Source organism: Bos mutus, chromosome 1 (assembly GCF_027580195.1).
Source record: "Bos mutus isolate GX-2022 chromosome 1, NWIPB_WYAK_1.1, whole genome shotgun sequence".
NCBI lineage: Eukaryota > Metazoa > Chordata > Mammalia > Artiodactyla > Bovidae > Bos > Bos mutus.
This window is the reverse complement of record NC_091617.1, coordinates 107767763-107787576: the sequence shown is the minus strand read 5'-3', so window position 1 is coordinate 107787576 and position 19814 is coordinate 107767763. Positions and strand designations below refer to the sequence as shown.

Below are 19814 nucleotides of genomic sequence, written 5' to 3'. Positions count from 1 at the left end.
CTTTATAAACTTTGTTCTTCCTAGTCAGAGTTTTTAGTGGGACAAGCAATGAAGGAAAAAAAAACAGCTGTAGCACAGAGTTATCAGTCAAGTAATCAGGAAATTCAGCATGCTTTGGGCACACAGATAGAAAAAACCCTTTAGCCCAGACCTTTGGGTTGGTGGAGTGGAGGTCAGTTGGAGAAGACTCTTGAGCCTTAAGGATTAATAGGAATTAGCCAGGAAAAGCTGGGAAGGGAGAAGAGAGATCAACACAGAGGAAATAGCATGTGTAAAGACTGGGAGGTTAGGGAGCCCAAAGATATTTGGGGTTATTTGGCCCTAGCGTGTGAGTTGGAGAATAGGTATAGGTAAGGATGATGAGGTACCAGGGGGGACTTCTTTTGGCCCTGATAAGGACTGTGGACTTTAACAAAAGAGCAGGAGAAGCAATTTATGAATTTTAGTCAAAATAGTATGAGAATCAGATTCTTATTTTTTGAAAAAGCATTGTCCCTGCAGGGAAGACAGGTATTAGAAGGGGCCAGAGTGGAGGCAGAGAGGCTAGGAGGCTGACAAAGTGTTCTGAGAAGTATGAGTGATAGATAGCTTTTCTACTCAAGTAATAGCTGTGGTGATAAAGAGAAATAATCTCTTTTGAGAGAGTTAAATAAGTCAATGGATAGCACTTGGCGATTCATTGGGTTGTTGGATCAGTAGAGAAGGGGAAGAAAAGTTTTATGCTTATTTTTCTGGCCTGAGGAATTAGATGAAAATGCCACTGAGCTAAGGAACAGAGCATTGAGGCAGTGCCAGTATGAGGGCAGGAGTGCTCAGAAAGATCATTTCAGGTCTGGGTGTTTTGCAGTTGAGGCATCTGTGGGCTGTTCAGGTTGATTTATCCAGTAAGCAGTTGGATATATGAGCTTGAACTGAGCTACAGATAATTAGTTCATTCATTCAGCAAATATTTATTGAGCCCCCCTATGCACCAGGAGTTGTTGCTAAAGTACTGGGAATAGGGTGATGAGTAAGACAGAGACGATAGCCCTGCCTTCACAGAGGTTATTTTCACAGAGTGGGAGGACAGACAATAAAGAACAAAATAATTCAGATAGTCAAAGTGCTTCTAAGTGCTCTGAAGGAGACGAAATGGGCAAATGATACAGGGACAGGTTCAGGTGGAGCAAAGATTAGACAGGTAACCTTTCGAAGGAGGTGATACTTGAATGATGAGAAGAAACTAACGATACTGAGTCAGGAGAGAACATTCTAGGCAGAGAGAAGAGCAGCTGTACAAAGTTCCTGAAGGCCTCCAAAGCCCACTGGAATCTCAGCTCTAATTTGTACCTCCCCTTTTTGTCAAGGCGTTGGGCCACCCGCATAACAAGTACAGAAACATCTTTTAATGGCTGACAGTGAATTGAGAAGAGACAAAATATACCCAAAACATGTGATCTTTTTTACCTCACTTTCCTTAGGCTAGCTCTTTAGCCTCTCTTGAATTATCTCTTAAACAGCATTGATTTTCAGTGTAACGCTGAAACAAACAATTCACAATGTTTCTGGAATTGTGTTGAATCTCTGAAATGCGGATTAATTCTGTTGCTGTCCTTTGCATCCTAAGTGTGAAAGTTGCTCAGTTGTGTCCGACTCTTTGTGACCCCGTGGACTATACAGTCCATGGAATTCTCCAGGCCAGAATACTGGAGTGGGTAGCCATTCCCTTCTCCAGGGGATCTTCCCAACCCAGGGATCAAACCGGGGTCTCCTGCATTGCAGGTAGATTTTTTTCCAGCTGAGCCACCAGCAAAGCCCAAGAATACGGAAGTGGGTAGCCTATCCCTTCTCCAGAGGATCTTCCCAACCCAGGAATCAAACTGGGGTCTCCTGCATTGCAGGTGGATTCTTTGTCAGCTGAGTTATCAGGGAAAGATGTATCGTATTTCCTAAATGTGTCTTTGTTGTTCTGTACTATGGTTAGAAGGGAAGTGATGTGACAGTCGCTCAGTTGTGTCCAGTTCTTTGCGGTACCATGGACTACAGAGCCCACCAGGCTCTTCTGTCCATGGGATTCTCCAGGAGAATACTGGAGTAGGTTGCATTCCATTCTCCAGGGGATCTTTCTGACCCAGGGATCGAACCTGGATCTCCGGCATTGCAGGCAGATTTCTTTGTTACTGAGCCACAGGGGAAGCCCACAATGGTTAGTGCAGATTCTAAAGAGGAATTTGATTTTTCTATTTCCTATTGTATGTGAACGTGTTAGTCACTCAGTTGTGTCCAACTCTTTGCAATCCCATGGACTGTAGCCTTGTTCGATAGAATTCTCCAGGAAAGACTACTAAAGTGGGTTGCCATTAGCAATAAAAACCCAATAGAAGGCAGAAACGTAAACAGACCTTTGATAATTCTTTACTGAGTCCCAGAAGAGGGTACAAAGCAAAAGAATCTCCAGAAGGGCTGAAATAGCAGCACTGCTTAACAATGCCTTACATGTAGGAGTCAAAAGACTCCTCCTGCTTGAGCGAGGGAGTCCCTGGAACCAGAAACTCCTAACAGTAGGCAATGCTTTGGCTGACACACTAGAATATGTGCTTTGCTTTTTGATTCCTGGTGATCGTTCCAGTGATAAAACCTAAAATCAATAGGAGATTTTTCTGAGCAGTGTTTCTCTGCCTCGATGCTGCTACTTTCATGTTGGGCCAGATGACTTGTTGTGGGGAGCTGTCCTACATTCTTGTGCTTCGTAGGATATTTAACAGAATCCCTTGCCCCTGTCACTGCGTGCCAGTCATACACCCTCCTCAGTTGTGACAAACAAAAATGAGTGTAATGATTTAAAAATGTCCCTCTGGGGTAAAAATCACTCTTGGCTAAGAAACCACTGTTCCAGAGGAATTCTTAACTGTTCTTGGAGAGGAGCACACCTCATGCTTCAAGGGGATGCCCTACTGAGCAATCAGTGATAGGCCACAATTCCAAGACCTGTTAGTGGAATGATTCAACCTCCGTCACTTGGCACCAACTCTGATGGAAAGGCTTCCCTGGTGGCTCAATAAAGAGTCTGCCTGCAATGCGGAAGACCTGGGTTTGATCCCTGGGTTGGGAGGATCCCCTGGAGAAGGAAATGGCAACCCACCCCAGTACTTTTGCCTGGGAAATCCCATGGATGGAGGAGCCTGGTGGACTATAGTCCACAGGGTTCCAGAGTTGAACACAACTGAGCAACTAACACTAACGCTGATGGAAAGAGGGCTGGCTACTCTAGAGTCAGCTTCTCTGAGCCATGTGGTCCTGCTGGAAATGACACTGTTATCTTACACTCAGGTTTTATTTATTTGCCTGGTGGGATATACAGAGATAAGAAGGAAAAATTTGACGACTAGTCTATGCTAAAGCTGTACCAGCCCAGAATATACCACTCAGTATTTAAATAGCAACCAAATTATGTTTTCAGCAAGTTGAATGATATGTATGTGTATATTTACCTGTTCTTGCATGTATATTCATGTGGATATGTACACATGTATGTATGCATGTGTTTATAGTGTTACAGCTTCCTAACCATTTATATGCTGGCTGTCTAGGATTGTGTGTATGCTTCAAAGTGTTCTTTAACAAATCGCTTTCATTGTATAGTCCTTAAATTATTTTTGCCTGGTTGATCACTGCATGAGATCCCACAGCAAAAGTCAAGATAAAAAAAGAAATTCAGCTGTTTGGGGAAGGTGGATTTGCTTCTTTCGTGTTGTATTTATAGTTAATAACATACTTCCTAATGTCCTGTAGCATACAGATGTCAGCCCCTTTCAGGCAATGGACCGAATGATGTTAAATATGCGAAACAGTATGCAGGAATTACAAAGAAACTTTGTAAGTACTAAAAGATGGATGAGAATGTTGTTTTCCACTATTGGAACCCTATATTATAGTGGCTTTCAACCATTTTCTAACCATAGTCCCCAGAAACTAATAAATATATCTTAAATCATGACACTACTTGTGTACTGTATATATTATACACCTGAAATGAAAGTTTCATGAGAAAAGGATCATGCTGTTTACAGTGTCTATTGATATTTTCTATTTTATTTCATATTTTAAAAATCCTGGTCACAACCTATCAAAATGATCTCATAACCTACAAGTTTGATAAATAGCATTACTTAAATTTTCAAAATAAAAAATTCAACCTCAAAAATATTTATTCTGCTGAAGGTCACTGTTGTAATGAACATTTTATATGAGTTTAGATTTTTTATTATGTATAACTTGTCTACTTAAAAAAATTATAGCATCTAAGTTATTAAGTTTTAGTGTTTAAAAATAACTCAAAATAGAAATTTTAAGAATGATATTTAGAAACTGGATTAGAGTCATATAGTCTGAATACTTATAAACTAGTACTAATATTCTTACTTTTCTACTCATAACATTAATCATAATCAAAATAATAACTTGATTCAGTATGAAGACCAACCATATTATTTTGGTCATCCAGTTTGAAATCTAAGCAACTCTCATAATGTCCAAATCTTGGACATTAGAAGTGTAGCATTGGTATCCACAGAAGGTAGAAACTTCTTGGCATATGGTTAATTGGCTCAACATTGGCAAAATTGCTCACAAAAGTTAACCACTGACTATAAAAGTATCAAAAAGTATCAAAAAGCTTCAAAGCATAACATCTATAAACTTAAGCCTTGAAGTCTTTGACCTCAAAGATTTGAGGAATTCAAAGTGAATCACTTGTTATTCATTATTCCTTACAAGAGGAGTGTGAATTGGTACCTAAAATGGAAGGAGGTGAGGGCCTTCATGGGGGTACCATTTGGATACATCATACTAACCATATACAGTATCTTTACTAGAACTTACAGCTAATGTTGTTGCTTATTTGAATCTTCTGACATTAGTCTTCATATTTGACTGAACTCACTGGATATACAATTTATATTTATCTCCAGGGTCACCTTTCAATGGATCCAAATGGACATTCATTTAGTTCCTCCTCCGTGATGACTTATTCCAAAGTAGGAGATGAACCGCCAAAGGTTTTCCAGGCCTCAACACAAACCCGTAGGGCTCCAGGAGGAGTAAGTACTTTCTTGGAACTTTATAAAGTTATGGAATGATAGATCACCCATATCAAATTTTAGCTATTAAAACTTGACCTGGTACTGGTGCGGAAAAGAGAAGAGGGAAGGAAACACAAAGCAGAGTGAAAAGCAGTGAAGTTGACGGTAGTTTTTATCTTAAGGCATTCTTTGTCTCCCCCATTGCTAGTGGGGGAGATAGTGCAGGATCCATTCTGGACCTCTGCAATCAAGGGAACAGTTCAATAAAATGTGTCACACGAATTTCTGGTTTTTCAGTGCATATGAAAGTAATGTTTATTCTATTCTGTTGTGATTAAGTTTGCAATAGCATTATGTCTAAAAAAGCAATGTACTCACCATAATATAAAGGCTACCCACTCCAGTATTCTGGCCTGGAGAATTCTATGGACTATATAGTCCATGGGGTCGCCAAGAGTCGGACACGACAGGGCACCTTTCACTTTGGCTCACTTGTCTCCCCACCTACCTCCATTTGTGCGCCCGGGTGCTTTTTTATCTTTAATGTCTACTGATGTTTATTACCTTTACATGTTGACAAGGGAAGTAGACACTAAAGTCTTTGTTTCATGAAATAAATGTCTACAGTTAGTTTATATTTGAAGTAAATGAATTTTTTAACTCAAAATATTTCAAGAGTACAGACAGAACATAGAGAATAATATAAATACCCCGTATTTCTGTAATCCAGTTTAGTGAAGTCATAATGCTTTTCTCTAAGTTGTCTTTTGTTCTCTTTTTAAGCAAAAATGCAGTTAAAATTTCCAATATGCTCCTCCCTCCTTGGTCCCTTTTCCCTTTCTCCCTCCCCAAAGAGAACCATTTTCTTATACAGGCATACCTCATTTTACTGGTCTTCGCTTTATTGCACTTCACAGATAAGTTGCATTTTTTGTAAACTGAAGGTTTGTGGCAATCCTGTGCTGTCAGGTCGTAGTTAGCAATTTTTAGCAATAAAGTGTTTTTATATTATGGTGTGTACATTGCTTTTTTAGACATAATGCTACTGCAAGCTTAATAACAACAGAATAGAATAAACATTACTTTTATATGCACAGGAAAACCAGAAATTTGTGTGACACATTTTATTGCACTGTTCCCTTGATTGCAGAGGTCCAGAATGGATCCTGCACTATCTCTGAGGTATGTCTGTACCTGGAACTTACCACTTTTATGCATGCTTTTATGATTTCATTAGTTATGTATGCTCCATATACAATATAGTGAATCATTTTACAGGTTTCTAAACTTTGTATAAATGGTTTCCAAGCACACGTGACTTTGCTCTGCAACTAGACTTTGCTCAGTAATTGCTTCTGAGATTTGTTCAAGTTGATATGTGTAGCTCTGGTTTCTTTATTTTAACTTCTATATAATGTTCAAAATATGAATATACCACAGTTTTAAAATCTCCTTTTCTAATAATAGATTATGTAGGTGTTTATAATTTTTCACTTATTCATCTTCATAGCTGTCTCCTTGTGAAAAAAAGGGCTAGGAATACTATTGTTGGACTGGAGGAAGTGTGTGTCCTCATCCTCACCTAGAAATTACCAACTTTGTATCATGTAGGGATTGAAACAGTTGACTCCTACAGATTTTGGTATGAGTTGCCACTTTTCCATTTATTCTATTTGTTAGTACTTATCCTAAAGAAAATTAGGGGTTGCCTGTCTAATGGGTGACTTAAATGAAAACAATATTTTAAGTCATTTCATGACTGCTGAATAATTAGTTGCCCTTACATGTATTCTTTTTTTAAATAATTATACTGGTTCTGCTTGTCCTAGACATTTTAATTTTAAGCAGGTCAGGAAATATCAGAGAATTATTACCATAATTTTACTACAAGTTGGTAGTGGAACTAAGTACCCATTATTTTTAGAGCAATATATTTATTTTCTTACCTGTATAGGTAAGTAGGTTGAGGAGTTTATATGCTATATTTATATAAATAATAACTAATTTTTATATTCTTCATTTTCACAGATAAAGGAAACCAGGAAAGCATTAAGAGATTCCGACAGTGGACTAGAAAAAATGGCTGTTGGTCATCACCTCCATGACCGAGCTCATGTCATTAAAAAGTCAAAGAACAACAAGACTGGAGATGAAGAGGTCAATCAAGAGTTCATCAATATGAATGAATGTAAGTTATCAGAAAAAATGGCATTCTTCCTCTTGAAGTTAAAATAGCAGCTGTACCAGTAGCACTTGGTGAGAATTTTTTTAATAGAAACATTTCATGTGATCTTTCAGGCAGTTTATGAATTGTATATGTAGGCAAGACATCATCAACATAGTAATAAAGTTGTGGTTTCATTGTTTCATAGTAGATCTGTTTTTTCATAGTGATTTTTTAATGTTGAGTATCATTTATTTTTTGTTTTATACTTGGAAAATGGAATCTTTCGTTTTTTAGTAAAGCTGTCATTAGTAAAAACGAGTCTTTATATATTTGTGGTTATCAAAGAAGTATATTTGAAAAGCATAAAAAAGTACAAAGAAAGAAAATAAAATCATCCATAATTCCAACCCAAAATACTAGTATTAATGTTTTAGTATATATATTCCTAATAGTTTTATGTGTATATAAACATATAAACACACATACTTTTCTTTTTCAAAATTAGTATTTTACCATCTATATAGTTTATATTGTGCTTATTTTAATTCCCAACTATAATTGTGAACAGCCATCTATGATGTTACTTTTTCAAAAACATTCTAAATGGTTACCTAAAAGTGATAATATATATGGATCAAGCTCATCTCTTCCACTTCCTATATTTCCTACTCATTCTTTAATGCATTCAATTCTTTCTAGTGTCCTAACTCTTCTCATTATAGTTTTTAAGTTATATTCATTTCCTGTTTTTAGAAAGTATTTTAAGTAAAACTGTTTTATAATAGTAAAGAGTTTTAATTATTGTTTCATTTTAGAGAAAGAAATTCTCTTCAGGTTGGAATTGGAGAAAATTATTCTTATGCAATGAGATGAAAGCCACAACATCTTAACCTTTCTTTAATTTTAACCTTTGCAATTTGGTAATATTTATATATATACAGAATACTTCACAATGATTAACATACTGAAGAAAATTTTGGCAAAGTAACATTGTTGTATAGGCAATCTGAAAGAACAAGTATTGTCATTTACTTATCATTATTATAGAATTTAGATTACCTACTTCATAGCAACATAAATTGGCAGATGAGTAACCTATCTTAGGAAACTGAAACAGAAACTTGTGGGGCCAAACTATGTAGTGAAATTGTGAGATTAATAGGAAGTGCGAGTCCCAGGAGGAGTGTCCTCCAAGTAGAGGAAAAGTGGGATCACTGTGAGATGACCCAGGAAAAAAGAAAGACTGTAAGTCAGTGTCACTGGGTCATGGGGTCCAGGGATAGAACAACATGATATCCAGGCAGGTTTGTGAAAAAACAACTCATCAATAACCAGATTACCAGCAGGAATAGGAGAGGAACAAATAGAAAAGGAAGTATCACTCTGAGTCAAAGACCTTTATATTTGAAGCAGTTTCCTATCTCTAAGGTTAGGCCGTTGGAAACACCAGGGAACATGTAGGGAGCAAAGCAGTTACTGACAGTTGACACCTTACTACTTACCCTTTCATTTTGATATTTAATGTAGGTGATGCTCATGCTTTTGATGATGAGTGGCAAAATGAGATTCTGAAGTACCAGCCAAGGGGACAATGGCGCAATCTAGATAACTCTAGGATGCGAAGTGTTGCTCATGAGAATTCAGGATCCCGAGAACTTAAAAGAAGGTAAAAGTTATTTCTAATTAAATTGTGTTTTTTAAAAACAAATTAGAAGGAAAGTTATGTAATTTTACCTCTCTTATCAGGAAGTTTTGATTTATGACCAGGTGGCTTGTATCAATGTTTTGTGAAAGATGTAATAATTTTAAATTACATCCGAGTATTCCAACAGAAATTTAAATTTGTACCTGAAACCCAATAATATTTTAGGATTGTATGACTAGTAACTCACTAGCAAATTATGCTTTAGACAGTAGGACTAAAATCCTCCTAAGGAAAAGTGATATACTATAATGCAGTTATTCTTATGCAACAGATTCTCATCTGGAGAGAGGAGGAGTTGTACATTTTGTACTCGGTAAAGAAACCGGTGTTGTACTAGGTAAAGAAACCGGTGTTGTACTAGGTAAAGATACTGGCGTTTAGGGATATGGTAAGGGGAGAGGGACTGTAGCTGAAAGGCTGAACAAAACTTCCCTAACAGATCAAAATTGAGCATTTAATGGCAAACATATTTTTAGATACTTATGTATTAAATAGTATGTTACAATATCTGTATTAGATATTCTGGAAGAATTTTTCAAAAACTTTAGCCTCATTTGGAATTATCTTTTGGAATAGATGTGAAAAACAAATATCCTTAACCAACTTTAAAGATGAGACTTGGACACGTTTAGTGTATATTCTAGAGTTACCATTTAATTTGGTTCTCTGGGGGAAAATTGAAAACACTACCTAATTCCTGTTGCCATTAGACTTAAGAGAGAGAGAGAGAGAGAGGCCTCACCAGGCCTCAAAACGGAAATCTGTTCTAGGCTATAAGAGAGTGGAGGATCGCTGCAGAAGGTGGAATGCTGCCCAGAACCAGCAAGCAACAAGTGGGTACCAAGTAAACCAGAAGCCTTGTGCAGAATTTTGTGTGCTAACATCTTTTATTTTAAAATACTTGTCTAGGAATTTAGAGCCCTAATGTTTTCCATAGAAAACTTGCTCCCCTAATAATTGTAAACCATAATTGTCTCCCTTTGAAAAGTTCATTGATAAAAACCTAACAGTGCTATAATCAAACCTAAGTTTGCCTGTGAGATTCAGGTCCCAGCTAGAGAAAAGCATGCTCCTTATAGATGGTTTATAAATCTATAACCCGATCAGTGGCGTTTTCTGTAAACCAGCACTGTCCAGCTGAACTTTCTGAAACAATTTTTTGCAGTGATGAAAACGTTATACATCTGTACTGTCTAGTATGGTAGCCACTAGCCCCACGTGGCTGTTGAATCATACTTGAAATGTCAGTGATGCAACCAAGGAACTGAATTTTGAAATTCTATGTTATTTTAATTAATTTAAATGTAAATAATGTGGCTAGTGGCTATGATGTTGGACAGCATGGTTCAAAGGTAAACAGTTAAATCTGTCTCAGGGAAGCAGCTGTTGCTCTCTTAAATGTTAAGTGAAATTGTCTGCCATATGTTTTCCAAAGCTATTACAGAACTCTTAAGATAAAACTCACCTTAAATTACAGTGGCCTTTATCAAGTTTGTGTTGATGTTTTAATGACCATTTAAAAATGATGTTAATGTTCATATGTATATTTCTTAGGGAGAAACATCATCAAAGTCCAGCCATTGAACATGGAAGAAGATCAAATGTTTTTGTGGACAAACTCAACATCAAAGGATCACCTGTGAAAATCAACAAAAAATAAATAGCATTGCATTTGATTTCTTTAGTTTTGATTATTTTAACAGAGAAAGTAATGGTGCTGGGTAATACACATAAGACCAATCTTTTGTTATTAAATCAGTACTGTTCTTAGCAACTTTCTTCTGAATGTTCTTGAAAGTGCTCGCTTTATATTGTCCCTACTTTAGGAATAAAACTTGAATCTTCAACAGTGCAAGCTGTTCTCTAACACTCTTTAAAACATAACATATGCTGATTTTGCTTTCATAATTATTTTTATATTGGTTATGTTTTCCCCTGTATATTCAAGATTGAACGTACAACTGTTCTATCATATAAAATTAGTTAAAATAAGTAAACTGCTCAAAAATAGTCCCAGTTTTTTAGCAACACTGTAATAGAGTGATGTTAATAAAGGTTAAAATTATTTAGCTCAAATTTTATAATGTGTTTATGTAGCCAGCCAGCTTAAAGAATTTTTAAAAATAAAACAAAAACTATACTAGTACTCTTTATAAAAAGTTAGTTGTTATTTTGATGAAGGACATAAAGAATAAGCAAATAGTTCATTTTTGAAGAGATTTTAAATTGCTAATATACCTGAATTTTCTTATCATTTCTTTATACAGTGTATTCTTTTTTTGTTCTGTATTACATTTTTAACACTCATCAGACTTTCCATTGACGTTTCTCTTTAACATCTTAAGGTAGCATATTTCTGTTCTCCTTTCTCACAGACAGCTTAATTTATCTCCGTGGTTAAGATTCTAAAGTTGGATTGTCCTTGGAGAAACTCTGCTCAGCCTCTTTGTGACATTTAGAAAAATGCATTTGGTATTCTGCAAACCTTAATGATTGATTGTCTCAAAATTTCTTAGACAGGTGATGTGTGTGTTTGAGCAAGGTACTTAATAATTCAACTGTTCCCTTTTTAATTATACTATTTAAAAATTCAGCTCTTGAATTTTTTGTTCTAGAATTATAGCATTGATCTGTTTATATAAATTTAAGCATAAAGCTGATGAAAATATAAAATCTTAACTCTTTAAGTTTTTGTTGTTTCAAAGGGAGAAAAAAAGAACAAAGTCAACTAACACTCTATAATCCTAATATCTTCCTTTTTAAACTTTGGAATTAGAATTGTGTAATTGTGCTTATACTCTTCTAATTTTCTGTATCATATCCTGTTAATATTAGTAGTTGTGTTTCATGCCTTTAGTCACTAAAATAAAATGCGAATGTGTCATCTCATTTTTAGAATGGAAAATAATTGAGCATGTATCAGTTTAAAGATGTTAAAATTTTCCTCTTATGAATAATGATTATACTAATAACATACTATTACACATTGGGAACTTATCATAAGGCATTGGTTTTAAATAATACATTTGTGTAAATTCACTGGATAGATCAAAATCCAGTAGACACTGTAGTTATTCTCCTAAATTATTACACTGATTGTTAACTCAAATCATTGTATTCAAATATGAAACACACTTGAATAAATATTGTAGTTACAAGAGTATAACTTCCATGCATCATATAACAGAATTCATAGATGCCTTTTTCACCCCAATTTGTTCACTGGGGCAGTCATGTTAAAATTGATTTAAATATGTAATTCATCTTCTGCCACAGTCCTTCCTGCTACTGCTAAGTTGCTTCAGTCGTGTCCAACTCTGTGCGACCCCATAGATGGCAGCCCACCAGGCTCCCCCGTCCCTGGGATTCTCCAGGCAAGAATACTGGAGTGGGTTGCCATTTCCTTCTCCAATGGATGAAAGTGAAAAGTAAAAGTGAAGTCGCTCAGTCGTGTCTGACTCTCTGCGACCCCATGGACTGCAGCCCACCAGGCTCCTCCGTCCATGGGATTTTCCTGGCGAGAGTACTGGAGTAGGGTGCCATTGCCTTCTCCAACAGTGCTTCCTAGGGGGCCATTTATAAAATATGTGACATCCAGAGATTAAATGTCAATTCTTTACGTTCACACACTACTGAAATTTACTTTTTCCAGAATTTATTTTTATCCTAATTCTGAAGTCAGTGAAAGTCACTCAGTCGTGTCTAACTCTTTGCAACACCATGGACTATACAGTCCATGGAATTCTCCAGGCCAGAATGCTGGAGTGGGTAGCCTTTCCCTTCTCCAGGGGATCTTCCCAACCCAGGGATTGAGCCCAGGTCTCCAGCATTGCAGGCAGATTCTTTACCAGTTGAACCACAAGGGAAGCCCATTCTGAAATCAACTAGTATAAAAACTATACTTGTAGTTTTTATATTATTTTTTCTTTATTGACAACCACTGATCTTCCTGGAAGTCTGTGTCTTTGGGGAATGTAAGGATATTAGCTGTTTGGTGAATGTGGCCTTGACGGTAAGGTCAAGTTGAGTACTTAGGTTCTTTGCTACTTTAGCGATTTTCCTGGTAACTCAGTCCCGGGGATAGATTTCCATTACTTACCCTTATGATTTCATTATCTATTACTGTCACCAGGCAGTGGCAGGAGCACATTAGTAGCAAATAGTGACTTGCTCATGGAAACGTGATGGTATTTGGATGTGGGGCCTTTGTAAGGTTATGAGGGTGGAGCCCTCCTGAATACAATTAAAGCCTTTGTAAAAGAGACCAACTCAGTGGACTTGAATTTGATCAAACTCTGGGAGATAGTGGAGGACGGACTGGCATGCTACAGTCCATGGGATTGCAATGAGTGGGACATGACTTAGCAACTCAACAACAACAAAAAACAGACCCTGGGTTTCCCTGGTGGTTTTGGCAGTAAAGAATCTGCCTACCAATGCATGAGATGTGGGTCTGATCCTTGGGTTGGGAAGATCCCCTGGGGGAGGAAATGTATTTTCCTGGAGTATTTCCCACTCCAGTATTCTTACCTGGGAAAATCCAATGGACAGAGGAGCCTGGCAGGCTGCAGTCCATGGGGTTGCGAAGGGTCAGACATGACTGAGCGACTAAACAACAAAAACAACAGACGAGACCCTGGACAGCTCACCTGTTCTTTCTGCCTTGTGCGCACACAGTGAGCAGTTGGCAGCCAGGAACCAGCAAGTTCCACACACTGTCACTGAATCTCCTGGAGCCTTGATCTCAGGCCTCCCACCCTGCAGAACTGTGTGAAATAAATTTCATATAGTCACCCAGTCTATGGTGCTTTTGTTATAGCAGACTGAATGGACTAAGACAGTAGTATTCAGCTAGTCAGGCTAGGATATTTTGGAGAGTCTACTGAGGTTTGACTAGACCCTCACTGCAGTGAATCAGGAACTTCATTGAATGTATCTTTATTCTATGTGCAACTACTTTAAATGTATGTGTATTTTTGGCCATTTTAAAATTTAAGTAATTTATAAAGTGTGAAAACTAGCTAGATGGTTTTTGGTTTTTGTCTTCCAGTTCTTTCTGTGGAGCAAACAAAAGTTTATTACTTTGGTTAAAAGTGGTGATTAATTAAAAAAAATTAAGAATATACTTGGTATAATAATTACAGAAAAATATGAATATAAATATACACACACAGGAAGAGTATGAATTTTTACTCTAGGAAATTTAGTTTGTTAAAATGGTAATTTCAAAAAGCAATTCCAAAAGTAACACACTTTTTTACTTAAATTATATCTTTAAATTAAAACCTTAATTGTATTACCATTTACATAACTATTATTTAATTTGTGTATTTTAAACAAATACAAAGGTTTATAAAGACTCAATTTTTGAAAGCCTACAAATAAAGTTTGCTTAAAAGTGTATTCAACATTAATGGATTTATTCATCAAAGTCAGTCCTTTACTACAAATTAACACATGGTTGATATACAAAAAGTAAGTCCAAAATTCATCATCAAATCTATGGTTTTTCCTGTCTCTTGTAATTTACTCTGATTTCTATTTATTTGCACTTACTCATTTAACAAGTATTTATTGAGCACAGCAAGGAGTACAGCAATTAACAAAATCAAATCACTGTCTTTTTGGAGCAGTCCTCATCGGGGGAGTCAGACAATAGACAGTTGTGTAAAGTGTGTCTGGATCTAAGAAGAGCTCTGAAGGAAAACGAAGCAGTGCACAAACATAGGAAAGAGCTTGCTGTTTTAGAAGAGTTGGTCAGGAAACAGCTAATTGATAGAAGATATTTGAACAGAGAAGAAAGGGAAAGAGCCATGCCTGGATCAGGAGGAGAGCACTGGCTCTGGTTCTGTGAGGGTCGGCAAGGAGGTGGAGAGGAAAAAGCAAGTGAAGTAGGGCTACGCTGGCGTGGCTGCTCAAGCAAGGCTTTGTAGGTGCTTATTCTGAAGGTTATTATTTTTTTTTAATTTAGTTATTTAAATTTTTAAGGTAATGAAAAGCTTTCAGATTAAAAAATCCGTTATAAAAAATTTCAAGCCTACGCTAGAGATGACAGTGACTGATTCACTGGATGGGTGTTTTCAGCAGAAACATGACACCCTCACGCTTAAAAGGATCCCTTTTAGTGACTGTGAAGGAATAGACCGAGCAGCTGCAGGGCAGAAGCAGTAAGGTCAGGTAGGCTACGACAGTAAGTCCGTAGAGATAGCAGTGCTTTGAGAGGTGGGGAGAAGGTGCAGATTCTGCATCCATTTTTTAACGTAATGCCCATAGTACATGCCGACTGACTAGAGCAGGAAAGTCAAAGGGGTTTAAAGTGACATTTTTGGTCCCGGCAACTCGAGGAATGGAGTTTCCGTTGAAACGAAGACTGCAGAAGAAGGTTTTGAGGGGAAGATCATTAGCTCCTATGCCTCCAAAAAATCGAAGTGGAATTTCAAGGATGCTATCTTCTATATGGACTAGACACATAATGTTTAACATCGAACAACGATGGAACGTCTTGAGAAAAATCACTTGTAGATATTTTATTATTTTCCCAAGTTTTTTACAGATCATATCCTGTAGATTATTTTTTCATATTTTGTAGTAGCATAAATAACTATTTTTAAATTTTAATTTTAAATACGATTATAAACATATTTCCACTTTGCTGTATAGGCAAAGCAAAATAAAGGCTGCTGCATCTTTCTGGCAGCATGCATAAAAAGCCTGATTAGCTACGCAAAGCGACTGCAGTTTCTCTTCCCAGTCGGTAGAGGGCATCCGGGCAGCGGAGGACGCCGCTCTACTCTGAGATCCGGAAGCTTCTCCCTCTCTCTTTTTTTCTCTCCTCCCTCATATCCTTCGCCCCGGAAGTGCTCTTCGGCACTGATTGCCGGCGTGACTTTGACCGCTTCCAGTAGTAGTGCTGGTTGCTGGACAGAGCCGGAGTCGAGGGACCTTCTCTCCTGTGCTGCGTTCGCCATGAGGTTGCTGGGAGCTGCCGCCGCCGCGGCTGTGGGCCGCGGGCCGCTCCCGCGGGTCCCCGCAGCCCTGGGCTGGCAGGGGAAGCAGGTAGTGGAGTCCGACGGGGTGAGACCGCACTACGGTCTGTCCCCGGGACCTTGCGGTGCGTCCGAGGCCAGGGGGGAAGCGACACCCTTCCCTCCCTGGCATCTCCTTACTGACAACTCCGAATGGACCTCAGTGTGAAAAGCCCCTTGGGTATCTGCACAGCTGCTGGTTATTAATGAGCAGCGCCTCTGTGCCCTGGGAGGTTGGGCGGCCTCCGGTTAAGCCTTGTGTTTTTGGTATACCTTAAAGACAAGAGGTAACTGGAGTGAAGATCAAGACAACTGAAAAATTAGTGTGTTCAGGGCTCGAACCCAGGGCTTCTGGCTCATTATCCAGTGCTCTTTTCAGTACAGAGTGTCATTGGGCTGAGTGTTGTCTATTTTAGCTGACCTGGTTTATTTGATTTGTAGCCTTACCTTCCCCGTACCTTTCTTTGGTTCTGTCCGCCTTTTGCGGGACGCGGGGAGAGGTCGCAGAGTGGACTAGCATTCAGTTCAGTCGCTCAGTCATGTCTGACTCTTCGCGACCCCATGAACTGCGGCACGCCACACCTCCCTGTCCATCACCAACTCTCGGAGCCAGCCAAACTCATGTCCATTGAGTCGGTGATGCTATCCAGCCCTCATCCTCTGTCATCCCCTTCTTCTGCCCTCAATCTTTCCCAGCATCAGAGTCTTTGCAAATGAGTCAGCTCTTCACATCAGGTGGCCAAAGTATTGGAGTTTCAACTTCAACATCAGTCCTTCCAATGAACACCCAGGACTGATCTCCTTAAGGATAGACTGGTTGGATCTCCTTGCAGTTCAAGGGACTCTCAAGAGTCTTCTCCAACACCACAGTTCAAAAGCATCAATTCTTCGGCGCTCAGCTTTCTTCACAGTCCAACTCTCACATTCATACCTCACTACTGGAAAAACTATAGCCTTGAATTTTGTTGACAAAGTAATGTCTCTGCTTTTTAATATGCTATCTAGGTTGGTCATAACTTTCCTTCTAAGGAGTAAGCGTCTTTTAATTTCATGGCTGCAGTCGCCATCTGCAGTGATTTTGGAGCCCCCCAAAATAAAGTAAGCCACTGTTTCCACTGTTTCCCCATCTATTTGCCATGAATTGATGGGACTGGATGCCATGATCTTAGTTTTCTGAATGTTGAGCTTTAAGCCAACTTTTTCTCTCTCCTCTTTCACTTTCAAGAGGCTTTTTAGTTCCTCTTCACTTTCTGCCAAAAGGATGGTGTCATCTGCATATCTGAGGTTATTGATGTTTCTCCTGGCAATCTTGATTCCAGCTTGTACTTCCTCCAGCCCAGCGTTTCTCATGATGTACTCTGCATAGAAGTTAAATAAGCAGGGTGACAATATACAGCCTTGACATACTCCTTTTCCTATTTGGAACCAGTCTGTTGTTCCATGTCCAGTTCTGATTGTTGCTTCCTGACCTGCATTAGGAGTTGATCCTTTCCTGTCATGCGGAACTTTGCTTTGCTTGCTGATATCCCAGGAGTTTAATCAACTAAGTGCTGATCACCCAGATTCCATTTTACATCTTCTACTTCCCCTTATCTAGAAGTGGCTGCAGTGCATTTTGGATGTGCAGTCCTGTAGGGAGAGATTTATATTGTCTTGATTGCATAAAATGCAGAATTCCCCGTCACCACTGGAGTAAAATAAAGTTGTTGTTGCTGTTTAAAAGTTATTGTTTCAGGGTAGAAGGAATTGGCAACCTTTTGTACACTACCTTGAACATATTGGCACCTCCACATACAGCTTAAAAATCCTCAAAAATTCTTGCTAGCTATGAATCTACAGTAAGAAGGAACGGGGGGAAATCAAAGTAAAATTTAGGGTGAAAACTATTTCCTATTAAAGCAGCTGTTGGGAACTGTCTTTCTGATTTTATCAGCCCCAGTGTATGTTTTAAGACCTGTGCCTTTTAGTAAAAATATCTGTCCATTTATATTTAATTAATTTGAATGTATTTTTTCTGAGTTTTTTTTTTTTTTTTACGAGTATGCTTTTCCTGTTCTCCCTTGCAATCTCTTCTTTGGTTATAGGAGTTGACAGTTGAGACATTCACTGTTTTGCCCTTTCAGGCTGTCTCCTATGCTATTTTGTGTTCATTGAGATTATAGTATGCTTTTCCTGTTCTCCCTTGCAATCTCTTCTTTGGTTATAGGAGTTGACAGTTGAGACATTCACTGTTTTGCCCTTTCAGGCTATCTCCTATGCTGTTTTGTGTTCATTGAGATTTCTTAGAGGAGAGATGTCCATTCAGCCCTTTCTAATTGTCCACTGTTATCTCATAAAAAGTGCACTGAATTGAGCTTTTATGTTTTCAGGCTAATTGGAAGATCTGCCGATGGTGTTCATCAGGGGTGATTCCTAATGAAAAAATACGAAATATCGGGATCTCAGCTCACATTGATTCTGGGAAAACGACATTAACAGAACGAGTGCTTTACTACACTGGCAGAATCGCAAAAATGCATGAGGTATGGGGTTCATGGTTGACTTCAGATTAGTTTGACCTTGGTTTTGATTGTTTTGTAAGGATTTAATAAACTTCACAATCCTGAAAGATTAAAAGGATCGTAACCCTGGAAATTTAATCAGTCACAAAGCGGATAGCTCAGGTTGGCTTGAAATGTTGCTCTAAGGAGTTTCTCTAGAAACCATCACTCTGGGTATCCTGAGTAGATTGTTTTTTTAAGAATGTTAAGTAAATCTGGGAAAACCGTAATTGAAAAAGACACGTGTACCCTAGAGTTCATCACAGTGCTATTTACAACAGCTAGGACTTGGAAGCAACCTTGATATGTCCATCAGCAGATGAGAGAGAGAGAGAGAGAGACACACACACACACACACACACACACACGAATATTACCCAGGCATAAAAAAGAATGCTTTAGTGAGATGGAATCTGTTACATAGAGTGAAGTAAGTCAGAAAGAGAAAAGCAAATATTGTATATTAACGTATATATATGGAATCTAGAAAAATGGTTTTGATGAACCTATTTGCAGGGAAGGAATGGAAACGCAGACGTAGAGAATGGATTTGTGGACACAGTGGGGGACGAAGAGAATGGGATGAATGGAGAAAGTAGCATAGACGTATATGCCCTGCCAGGTGCAAAATACATAGCTGGTGAAAAGTTACCATGTAACCAGGGACCCCAGCCTGGTGATCTGTGACCTCAAGGGGTGCAATGAGAAAGGGGAGGAAGGCTTAAGAGGGAGTGGGTGTATGTACAATTATGACTGATTCATGTTGATCTATGACAAACCAGTGCAACATTGTAGAGCAATTTTCCTCCAATTAAAAAAAAACAGAATGTTAAGTCAATACGATATACCCCTAAGCAGCCATAAAAATAATGTTTACTTATGTTTTGGAGAGATGTTTATAATGTTAAGTGGGGAAAGGGTTTAAACTGATGATGTATTAGCCTACTAGTTAAAAATTACAGTTATCAGGAAAAAATTATTTTAGAAAATCTTGGCACTCTCCTGAAGGCATAACATATCCAGTAACTCAACTTTCCACTTAAAAGTGTTACTTCAGATGAAGACCATCTTGTTAAATTACAGACTTTAGAAGCTGAATCCTTCCCACCCAGCCCTCAAAGTCCACAAGTAGCATAGAAGGGATATACCTGTTCCCTGCACACCTGCTCACAGACTGACACAAGGCAGGTAGAAGAAACGCGGCAGAGGGAGCCAGGGTGGCTTTTGAGACCAGGTGACGCTCAGTGGTAGCAGCTGCTGACAACAGCAGTGAAAAAAAGGGTTACTGTTAATAGAGGCCAAATACTGTAATCAGTT

At 38.3% G+C, this 19814-nt stretch overlaps 2 protein-coding genes across 5 annotated transcripts in view; both read left to right on the top strand.

The window, feature by feature from the left end:
* Positions 1–11821, top strand: part of MLF1 (myeloid leukemia factor 1) — a 31697-nt gene extending 19876 nt beyond the window's left edge. For 2 of the 4 annotated variants that reach the window (XM_005907363.3, XM_070374142.1), the window contains 5 exons: positions 3772–3855; positions 4950–5078; positions 7089–7248; positions 8755–8893; positions 10487–11821. In XM_005907363.3, coding sequence (XP_005907425.1) covers positions 3772–3855; positions 4950–5078; positions 7089–7248; positions 8755–8893; positions 10487–10592 — 618 coding nt within the window. In that variant the 3' untranslated portion in view covers positions 10593–11821. Of the gene's footprint in view, positions 1–3771; positions 3856–4949; positions 5079–7088; positions 7249–8754; positions 8894–9702; positions 9767–10486 lie in introns of those variants that run through there. The other 2 variants (XR_011464803.1, XM_070374159.1) reach the window with 2 other exon arrangements.
* A 3961-nt stretch (positions 11822–15782) lies between these two features.
* The window catches only part of GFM1 (G elongation factor mitochondrial 1), a 50554-nt gene continuing 46522 nt past the window's right edge, over positions 15783–19814 (top strand). Inside the window, exons 1-2 of the mRNA XM_005907362.3 lie at positions 15783–15988; positions 18327–18479. Of these exons, the coding sequence (XP_005907424.2) occupies positions 15899–15988; positions 18327–18479 (243 nt within the window). The 5' untranslated portion in view covers positions 15783–15898. The remainder of the gene's footprint in view (positions 15989–18326; positions 18480–19814) is intronic.